This window comes from Anastrepha ludens, chromosome 5 (genome assembly GCF_028408465.1).
Source record: "Anastrepha ludens isolate Willacy chromosome 5, idAnaLude1.1, whole genome shotgun sequence".
NCBI lineage: Eukaryota > Metazoa > Arthropoda > Insecta > Diptera > Tephritidae > Anastrepha > Anastrepha ludens.
Window position 1 is genome coordinate 5,863,794 of NC_071501.1, and position 11,159 is coordinate 5,874,952.

The 11,159-nt window shown below is 36.3% G+C and overlaps 2 protein-coding genes across 7 annotated transcripts in view; both read right to left on the reverse strand.

Annotated features, from left to right (window-relative positions):
* Positions 1–4,823, reverse strand: part of LOC128864168 (protein real-time) — a 57,322-nt gene extending 52,499 nt beyond the window's left edge. The window contains exons 1-2 of one of the 5 annotated variants that reach the window (XM_054103699.1): positions 4,667–4,823; positions 3,251–3,592 (exon numbers count right to left, since the gene is read on the reverse strand). In XM_054103699.1, the coding sequence (XP_053959674.1) occupies positions 3,251–3,313 (63 nt within the window). In that variant the 5' untranslated portion in view covers positions 3,314–3,592; positions 4,667–4,823. Of the gene's footprint in view, positions 1–3,250; positions 4,391–4,666 lie in introns of those variants that run through there. The other 4 variants (XM_054103697.1, XM_054103696.1, XM_054103695.1 and 1 more) reach the window with 4 other exon arrangements.
* Positions 4,824–6,894: 2,071 nt separating this feature from the next.
* LOC128863633 (SUN domain-containing protein 3) lies at positions 6,895–8,893 on the reverse strand. 2 transcript variants are annotated; one of them, XR_008454618.1, is made up of 6 exons: positions 8,555–8,893; positions 8,047–8,475; positions 7,886–7,978; positions 7,484–7,650; positions 7,248–7,409; positions 6,895–7,168 (listed from the first exon to the last, which is right to left on the reverse strand). XR_008454618.1 is itself a non-coding variant. In XM_054102882.1 (5 exons), the coding sequence occupies exons 1-5, from the start codon at positions 8,696–8,698 to the stop codon at positions 7,379–7,381; spliced, it is 864 nt and encodes a 287-aa protein (XP_053958857.1). In that variant the 5' UTR covers positions 8,699–8,893; the 3' UTR covers positions 7,192–7,378. The 2 variants fall into 2 exon arrangements, 1 of the variants encoding a protein (XP_053958857.1); XM_054102882.1 differs by lacking the exon at positions 6,895–7,168 and having other exon boundaries at positions 7,192–7,409.
* Between the last annotated feature and the right edge of the window lie 2,266 nt (positions 8,894–11,159).

Here is an 11,159-nt window from a genome sequence, read left to right on the forward strand (position 1 = left end):
AATTAATCCTAGTTTATTGTAAAACCAGGTGATGGCCTTAAGCTAGTGCTGTTCTTTTTTTCCTGCTATTTTCTGTATGTTCATATACTTAAAATATATTTAACATGATTCTTGAGTAGCTTTATTGTTGTGTTGTTGTTGTTGTTGTTGTTAACAGCATTGTTGTCGTTATAGCCGCGTAAACATTCACCATACATGTACGGGGAATGCTGCTGGAATAGCAGTCCTTAACCGGATATAAGTCCGGATCGTTCTGACAACTTAGAACCAACTCTCGTGGGAACATACAGCTAATCTCGGTAAATTTCCCATAACAATTAGTTTGAAAGCTAATTGAGAAGTGGATTACGAAAGGGAGAGCGAATTACGAAAGAGGCAGCGCATTACGAAAGAAAGAGCGAATTACGTGCCGTGGAAATATATCAGAGAATTTATAGGCTCTAAGGTCTTCAATTTCATTAAAGCTTTATCTAAGCACTAACACACTTTTACATATACCCGTTTGGAAAAAAATATAATAACTTAAGTTAAATTAAATACTACAGGTAAGTCTCCACTCACTGAGTTTAAAAGATCTATAACTTTTTAAATCAAATTAATATTTGACTAATCGCAGTTTTCCATACAGCAATGATTAATGATTACTCCATTTAATTATTTTTAGATCTCCAAAACGCTCTCTGAAAGGCATACCGTTTTATGGTATGTATGTATGTACACACAGACATCTTCTACTTAGCGTCACAGTCCTTAGTGAACTATTGCTTCCTTCACAGCTTCTTGCCATCTATCACGATTTACAGCCACTTCTCTCCAACATTGCACGCGCATTTTCCTAAGACCAGCTTCCACATCTTCTATCCACCTTTTCCTCAGGCGTCCCCTTTTTCTTTCTTCAATTGGGCGAAGATCTAGTGTCTTTCTCGTTGATCGAGCCCTTGACATTCTAGCCACATGTCCTAGCCCTCTAAGTCGTTGAGACTTAATAAATCGTATTATACCTGTAGTTTCTTTCTTAACTGTGTCCTCCAGTTCGGCATTGTACCTAATGCGATAAGTGCCATCTGTCAGTCGAAGCGGACCATAGATCTTTCGGAGCACTCTTCGTTCAAAGCACATTAGCTGTATTGGCTCGTTTACTTTCAGCGTCCATAGTTCACAGCCATAATGTAAGCACAGGTCGTATCAGTGCTTTAACCATTCTGAATTTTTGCTCACGCGATAATATTTTAGGTCTGAGCAATTTTAGATGAGCATTATATGCTTTGTTGGCAGCCCGTATTCTGTCATTGATTGCTACCGACATGTCTTGGTTGGCTGATAATGTAATACCGAAGTAGGTGGAATGTGTATGCCCTACACTCCAGATCATTGGATACAATGTTTAATCTTGATCGGCCCATATATGTATTTAGTTTTTTCTGCATTGATTATCAGTCCACCTAGATGTATTCTTTCCTCCAGCTTTTTGAACGCAGCCTGCAGCTCGTTTTTAGTTTTTGCCCTTATTAGTATATCATCTGGATAGCCACACATTTAGAATGGCTTGTTGCAAATGCTTCCATTCGGGTTTATTTCGTTTAGTATTGCATGTAGCGCCAGGTTAAATATCAGTGTTGAGAGGGCATCTTCTTGTTTAACTCCTGAGGCAGTAGAGAACGGTTCCCTACATTAACCTTGCACTATAACTTTTGCTGCCGTATTTGTAAGGGTCATAAAAACAAGTTCAATAAGCTTTGTTGGGATGCCTATAGACTGCAAAGAGTATTTTATTTTACTTCGGTCTATGCTATCAAATGCCTGCTGAAAATCAATAAATAGGCAGTGAATATCAATGTCGTATTCAAAGGTTTGCATGACGATCGTCGACCAGTTGGCTCTAAAGCCTGCTTGGTAATCATCTAGTATTTCTTCAGCATATTCACTCAGCCTCAAATATAAATAGTATATTTGTGAAGACCTTGTACCCTGAGTTCAGTAGCGATATGCCTCTGTAATTTCGACAGTGTGCTTTATATATTACATACTTATATATGAAAAAGATTTAAAAAATCTGATTACAGTTTTTGAAATTGTAATAGAAAGGTAATGTACTGATTTTTGTAAGGTTTTTAAAAAGTTTGGGAATTCGAAATATAAAGTTTTTATTAGAATATATACTTTATTTTGTTTAAAACATTTTTTACTAACTATTTCAGTGGCATTCGCTATTCGTTTTGCTCAGTTAAAACTGCCTGGTTGCAAAACAAAAATAAAAAATAAAGAGAATACAAATTTTGCTTGGTAATTTTTATTGCTTTTTTTCCTAATGTATGCTTTGTATTTCTAAATGTTGTTATTGTAAAACATTAACATTCCTCCTAAATGTTTGCGGAATACTGCTGGAGTGACAATCCTTGGCCGGATATAAATCTGGGGCATTCCTCGACTATCGGCATTCTAAGTTAAAACCGTAAAAAAAAACTTAAAAAAAAACAAAGCGGAATTGAAATTAATCTACTTAATGACTGTAGTACTCATTTTGCTTGATAATTTTATTACTATTATTTTTTTTTTGTTTTGGTTTTGGTTTTTTGTGTTTTCGTTGTTGTTATAACATTTGTTGCTAATAAAATTATTAACATTGATTGTGCAAAATAACAGGGGTAGCAGCGTTCTTCAGATTAACGATTTAGTGATACTTACTAATAAAAAGTATTTGTTTTTTGAGTCCAAGCATCGATAAGAACAGCGGTATTTTCATACACAGCTTTTATATATCAAAACATAATTGATTTAATTCACAAATAGTATGAATCGGTCATGGATAATTGGCCATATTCCACAAAGTTTTAAGCATTTGCTTTATTTTATTACTTTATTGTTGTTTTCAATTAAATTTAAGGTAATTTTATTTCATTTTTTCACATACGAAATTTGCATAGGAGGTACTTGAAAGAGTATATTATAATATCCCAAAGCGATAAAAGCTCTTACGAAAATATTTGCGCAATTTATTAGACTAAAGTTACTTTACCCTTACGCAACAAAAATATTTTAATATTGCAAAACCTATTATTCGCATAATTGCACTCGTATGTGCCCATTTCTATCTCAATGTGATTTATTTGTTGGGTGTTGGGCATGAAACAGCACTTTATTGTTCTCCAAAGTAGAAATTGTGTAAAGTAAACAATTATTATTACATGAGCATCATCAATAACGTCAGACTACCTTAAACTAATGGCACCACCTTATTTGAGGTACTCACCTTCATAACCAACTCGAATGGGTGTTTGTAGACCCTAACGGGCGACTGGAATTTCTGCACCATTGTTAAATGCTCTTCTCCACTGTTGTTACAAGAAAACTCGTGAGCAAGAAATGCGCCTAGCTTCTGCTGCTTCTTCTTTTATACTTTTATGCCACCAGTATTTGCTTCGTTGTTTGGGTTTTTTACTGCTGTTGTCTTTTAATGTGTATAAGTAGTCTTACACTCACTTTTATTGTATTTTCTTAGCTTCTTTGACTGGCGTCACTTTTTTTTTGTAGAATTTGTTGTGCTTTCAGGTTTTCCACTTTTCGTCGACACAGTTTATTTTGTCACCAATTACTGATTACAAAGAGAAGTGTAGGTAATTTTTTGCGGTGAGCGAGTTTTTCATAAGTAAAAAATAATAGGGAAATGAAAATGAACAAAAGAAAAATTAGTGGCTGGTTTCGAGCCTCCACACGCCAACGAACGACCCAGCGAGCGACCAACTGACTATCTGCTGCTTATGTAGCGGAGCGAATGCCACACAAGGCGAACGACCGACAGTTAGACCAACTGGCTAAGAAATCTCTACAAATTCACAAAGGCAGAATCGATTTCCGCTAATTGATGTTTACTTGCTGGTTGGTCTAGTTCGGACGTCGTTGTTTATTTTATTTTATATTTACTTTGTTTTTTTTTTTTTTCTAATGCTGCTGCAAAATTAGGCTAACCCTTCAACTTGGTAGTTTTCTCAACCAGTTTTGTTGGAGTTCGCAGACATTACACAATAAACCAAGGTGTTCTTTGACTATTAACTTATGTACTTATGTATGTATGTGTGCATTTAATTTTAACGCTTTTCTGATTTTATTTTTTTTTTTTATGTATCTGCCTCTTTCGCTTTTAAACGCGAAATACAAAACACTTTGCCACGACCACTTTGTACTTGTAATTTTGTATATTTTCTGTTTTACCACTAGTGAACGTTTCCGGAAAAATCATAAAAAAATTCAATTCTGCATTCTACTTGTGAAGAGTGCTTCAAAGTAGCTACAAAATTGTGCTGTTTTCGTTCTATAATTTTATGCCTCCGTGTTGTTCTCCTAATAGAAAGCAAATGTCACAAACCGTGAGCAAACAAGCTGCTCAAGTGGGTCTTCATTGATTGAAACCCCTACATTTTTGACGCCTCTCCCATATATATGTACATGCATCTCATACATAAATATTTTTTATTGGGATGTGTATATACACACACACATAAGTGCTTATGTTTGGCTGTGTATCTGCATTGAAAACCATCAAACTGTTACCACTTTTATGCACATTTTGAGCGCCAGTTTTTATTATTTGCTCTCTCACTCTCTTCGTTGTTCAAATTATCACAGAGCATCAAAAGGGATTTAAATATACTCGTAGATATGTACATACTTTTAAAAAATAATCAAATTATTTAAACTCTAAAATTCCTGTTATCCGCTTATAACTTTATACACCTCTAAAAACAAAAATACATAGGTTTGTATTTGTTGTAAATGCTCTCTTCTCTACTTTAAATAATATAAATACACTCAGCATTCGCACTCATCACTTTCGACGTTGCCCACTTTCTATTGTCTGCTTCTCACCAAAATACTTGTGCTTATGCACACATATACATATGCGATATAAACAATTGATTATTCTTATAATATATACATATCAACGCACCCACATACCAATAATAGGTGTACTATCATTTGTTTGGAATAGCGGTTTTTCAGAGCGAACAGCTGCTACTACCACCACTTTTATACACATATACGTATGTAGATAAGTCCCTGCAGGGAATATGTAAAGTAGTGAAAAAAATTTCCTGGTGCAGAAGGGAGAACCACTTTAATATTGTATTGTGAGTAGTGGCATCAATGAGACAGTGAACTTAGCGCCGTGACATGATTCCTATCTTGTTGCCGATTCGTCTCATGCTGGAAAATTACCATATATGGTGTTCTCAAATTTAATAAAAGTGAATTACTGACACAAATTTGCATATAAATAAATGTAAATCATAAATTTTGCATATTAAAAGTTATTATATCAAACACTTTAAGTACAAAAAATTAATATAAGATTTTAAAAATATTAAAGCCTTTCGCCTCTACGAAGAACTAAACCTGGCGCATATTGACCGCTGCTACACCGTATCAGCTATCCGAACAGTGGAACGTTGTGAGCTAGAACACATTTTTCTTTGTCACTAACATTATTCGAAGAACTTAACGAAATTCAAAATGTTTTAGAGAATTGATTTTTCTTAAAACACTGCCATGCAAAATGCATCAACTTCTAACACGAACAGAGAAGGAATGCGAGCTACTCATGAATACAATTTCCCTATAAGTTGTTGTTGTTGTTGTGGGATACGGTACACTAGACGGGGCTAGTTTACTGGGGCGGCAGCACTTGGTCGGGAAAACCCCGAGTCATTCCGGTAACGTAGAACCGGCTGCCATGGGAATGTAAATCCCTATAAGTAATTCGGTATTAATGGATTTCCTGCAGGGTAATGACTTCGCATATTTGCTTCTACTGGAACACTTCCCACTATTTTATATATAATTCCAGTGTTGGAAAATTGCTTAAATTTAAGACTGATTATTCAACTTGAGACGAGATTATTTGCCGACTTTTAGACTTGTTTGGCGTTCAAGTCTTAAACATGGCTTTTTGTATATTGATAAGTCAAGTTATTCCGATAGAGGCAAAATAATGGCAGAATAGGGAGCCCCATAATAATAACTTTAAGTAATGTGGGCTTCCAATGGCTCAATCCAAGCTGCTATATCCACAAAGCCTTAGACTTAACATACCCTCACAAATAAAAGACTAAAAATATGATATCACACGATCTTAGTGGCCAATCCACTGGTCCGAGACGCAGTAAATCCATAGTTTCACGGGTTGTATGGCAAGTCTTTTAGCGTCTTTTTGGACCCAAATGTGAAGACTACAGTTCACGGTCTTCGTTTTCCGACATCAAAAAGTCGTTTATTATGGCGCGATATCGTTCGCCATTCACTGTTACATTCGCACCAGCCTCGTCTTTGAAGAAATATGGTCCGATGATTCCCCCAACCCACCGAACGGTTGTTTTCAATGGATGTAATGGCTGTTCTTGAATGCTTTCGGGTTGTTCCTCAGCCCAAAATATGGCAATTATGCTTATTGACGTAGTCATTAACCCAAAAATGAGTCTCATCGCTGAACACCATAAGTTGGCCCAAAAAATTATGTATTTATTGCAGTTTAACAGTAGTCACGCGTGATCTATCAAAAACCCTTATTGGATAAAGTACCTCCAATCTGATCACCCTTTGTTATAGCTTAACCTCGATGCTACACAATTGTTAAACCATTCAGCTAACCAACGTTTTTCCAAAAGTAACACTCAGGCCTGTTCTGCAATCCAAAAGTTAATCGTTACTGTTTTTTGTCTGAATTCGTGTTGATTTTTGCATTTCCGAGCAAGATCGAATACATCCTTTCCATTCCAACGACTCAGAAGCAAAATACTTGAGTCCAGAAAATCTAATCGGAGTCATAATAACAAAGGAAGTACACTTAAAGCCTCAGAAAATAATACAGTAAGATTTTGCAAAATTCTTATATTATTTTTTATAAGCGACAATACACCGAAGCTTTCTAAAAACCCAAAGTTAGGTTAGTGTGGCTTTGTCTTAGATCGATAATTTTGGAAAGAGGCCCTCTCGAAATTTCTGGCAAGTTATCTTGGGTAAACATAAAGCACTTTTATTTCATGCCATGCCTCGATAAATCATTATTAAATTAAAATCATCATTTAATATATTTTAACAGAATAAATTAAAAAAAAACTATTACAAATACAATTCACATGGCACTTATGTAAACAATTTTTGAGTAAAGTTTTTTCTGCAATTATATAAAAATAATAACATAAAACATAAATGAAAGCTGATGCGGTGTAAATTTTTTATAACAAATACAATACCTCAGTTATAAAAAAAATCCATTTAATAAATACACCGTTATGTACAAAATGCACGATATACACAATAAAATGCCTACCCAGCAGCGTTCTCGAAAAAATACGCACGAAATAGGAGACCCAAAGCGCCCTCTTTACTTCTGACTACGACCATAGACTGCCACGCTGCAAGGAGAAAAGAATAATGAGAGTAATTAGTAAAATGTTTTCTTTTTCATTTGCCCATAAAAATCGCTTACCGATAAACGCAGGTGTATTCCAGATGTCCATGATTCGACTTGAACTTGAAACGCATGTAAAGATATTTATTCTCACACTTCACTGCGAAATTTTGCGTAAGTGGTTGTTGATTTGTATAAGTATATTCTCCCATTTTGAATTCCTTCCAGGAAGTGGCCATGATGCCCTGTAAAAATTTAATAGCATTAAAAATTTGATATGAAATTATTTCGGCAAAACTATTTTTGCGCGTAATTCTTGCAAAATACGTTATTTTCTAAATCTCGCTGCATACTTTTAGGCCACAACCACAAAACACACCGATCTGACTAACTTTAAAAATTCACCTTTCTTAGTAGAAGCAATATTTTTCGTTGCAGATATTCTTCAAAATTACTTATTTTTACAAGAACAAAACTCACATAAACTTCAAAGTCCTTTGGCGCACTCGTTGTGTCATTGTTGGGCGCATTTCCTTTGCAAAGGTGCTCCAACTCAAAACTCTCCACATATATCTGCGTGTGAATTAAAAATATTTTAATCACCATTAGTTACACATACACACGGAACTCGTATTGCATACCGCCTGCGCCAATTTAATGGTGACTACCGCATTGACGCGCTTGAAAGCGAAGCAATTACCCGGCTCCATGCCTGGCTTTAACATATTTATGGGCGGGTTCGCGCTGTATTTTAACCCCAGCGCCGTTCTCACCACATTTCCACCATCAATCGGCTCCGCTTTCACATCTAGCACCTTTGCGCCCAACTCCTCCGCCGCATAGTTGACACGTGCTGGCATTGAACGTTCCATTAGCGCACCCTCACCACCCTCGGCCGTGCTCTGTGCAGACCCCGTTGAACGCCCCATACACTCGCTGAGTCGTAACTGTTTTTTCATCGCATACAAATCATCCCAGATACCGGCAAGCCGTTTCTTCAAAATGCCATCAACGATTTCATTTAAATGCTTTGTGTCACCCTGTCCTGGCACGGTATGCAGCACAACATGCTAAGGGGCAGGAGGTAGAAAGGAAGAAGCGGTAGGAAGGTCATTATTTTTACAGTGGTTCTCACAATTACACACTCACCGCAATCTCATCCACATCCTCGCGCAGTCTGCTGAGTTTCCGATTGTTTTCCAAATTGCTCGAAACTAGTATGTAGATGAAGAAGGTAATTAGGAGTGTCGATATCAAATAGCAAATGCAAACTCGTGTGCGACTCGGTTCCATCGCCTGTGTATTCGCAGTAGAAAACAACAAAATGTGTGTTTTTGAAGTTTACATTATTTCTTTGGCGATAGTCAAATTTTAAAAAAATTTGAAGGGTAAAATTTGATTGTTTTGTGCATTTGTTTGGGTAGCGTAAAAAAGGGGACATTCACAATGGAGACCTACTGGTAGAATTCAAAATGCGATGGGTGGAAAGTTTGCAATCGGTTTTAGTTAAAAAATGGGGTTTAAAATATTATATAGTTTTTAATAACCAAATCGATAAATTTCTAGCAGAAAACTCGATCTCGGATGAATAAATATTGAAGATTTCGGTTTCACAAAGCTTCGAAACGAATTATTGTAGTTCAAAAATAGTATACGTTCTTGAGACAAATAGAATATACAGGGTTTCATTGAAAAGTAATGAGCCTTATTTTTTTAAGCAGTTTTATTAAACCTTTTGGCTTATACAACTAATATTCTTCAAAATAGGACCCTTGAGCGTCAATACACCGTTGGTAGCGGTGCTTCCACTGCAGGAAACATTTTTTAAACTCATCCGCCGGAATCGCGTTCAATTCGGCTGGCACAGTTTTTTGGATCGCCTCGATGGAGTCGAAACGCCTCCCCTTCAGCTTTCTTTTCAGGCGCGGGAACAAGAAGAAGTCCGGAGGGGACAGGTCTGGGCTGTAGGGAGGGTGGGGAAGCACCGGAACTCCCATCTTGACCAATGCAGAGGTGCAGAGGAAGGCGGTGTGCGCCGACGCATTGCCGTGATGAAGGGTCCAATTGTTGACGACGTCGGGCCGAACCCGGGCGAAGCGGTTTTTCAGCCGAAGGAGCACTTCTTTGTAAAATGCCGCGTTTACAGTGCTTCCTGGAGTTACGAACTCCTTGTGGACGATGCTTCGAGAGTCGAAATAGATGATCAGCTGCATTTTCGCCACTGCGAAATCCTAACACACTTTTAAAACAGCTTTCACGCGCGGAGCGATGTTGACTGCCCCGCTGTTGCCAGCGAACTGGGACCGGTTTCTAGTGGAAGGTCTAACGATCATTTTCCCCCACCAGTCGATTCGGTTCATCGCTTGGCAGACGCTCCGCGCGGGAAGGCTCATTACTTTTCTATCAAACCCTGTATGGCAACAAAAGGGCGCGGAGGCACTAATTGGATTCTTGGTGAATCACCACTTCAACCAACCAACAATCCAAGAAAATTTTTTCCACGGCATAAAAGCATTCTATTTATGAAAGGAGGGAACTTTGGGGGAATTACATAGAGAAATACAAAATATCGAACCATACCACAGTCAGCGCTTGTATGGCCTTTCAATGGCAAAGATTTTCACTCATCTATAGCAAACAATGAACTTTCCCAACTACGATTTGATTAAAGCGTGAATTTATTAAAAACTTTAGAAGGAATGTATGTGATTGTGTATATAGTAATTTATTTGCCTTGCTTTGCTATGCCTTTTTAAGTATATGTTTTTAACTATGCATTTTTATTTTTATTATAAGTTGTCATGCCTTAGCGCCAACGCGTAAATATCAAACGCATTAGAATACTTAAAAAAAATTAAAAAAAAAACAAGAAACATAAAAAAGAAATTAAATTCAGTGATTTTCAAAAATGTTGGTCTTTAACATTAAACGCACTAATTAACGCTATCCATCGTACATACGTATTAGGTATTCATATTTTCTACACTGCATCTCTCTAAATACATACATACATACATTTAAGTGAACTATGCAATGCCGAATTGTGTGCTGCAGAGATTTTGGTTGTGGAAAGAACTCCTCGCTTTCCATATAGGGGCGCGCATGCACTGCTACGCACATACTACAATAAATTTATGGTACATACATACATCCATGTATATGCTTTAGCTGCATGAATGTGAACTATTTAATATTCGCTTGATGCAGGTGAATGAGTGCAAAATTACAACATCCTAAATGCTATCGACTAATTTGTAATATATATTTATATCATATTTTGTTGTTTGCTTCAACATATAAAGTTTGAGTATATAAATATAATGGTGTATAATATATATGTAAATATATATAATATATAGATAAAGGAATAAATTAATTTTACATGCAACGTTTTGCAGTGCGCTTGAGCAAACGCTGCCTCAACAGAACAAACGCTAAACAATCGAGTTGCCATATTTGCTATGCCTACATACAAACATATCAGTTAATCTGTGTAAGTTGCGTTATGTTGGTAGATTACTTGACGTTTATATGCCATATGTTTAATAATTACTAGTAAGTAATACATAATTAAGTTTACTTCCGTTTGTTTTTGTTACTTCATTTTGATATTAATAATTCTATATACTCGTAGTTCTGTGTTTGAGTTTTAATATTGCATTCGTTTATGCATAACAACATCAATTTGTATATGCGTATGATTATGTGTGATTATTGTTGCCTTCGTTTGCGCATGAAATAACTCATAGTATAA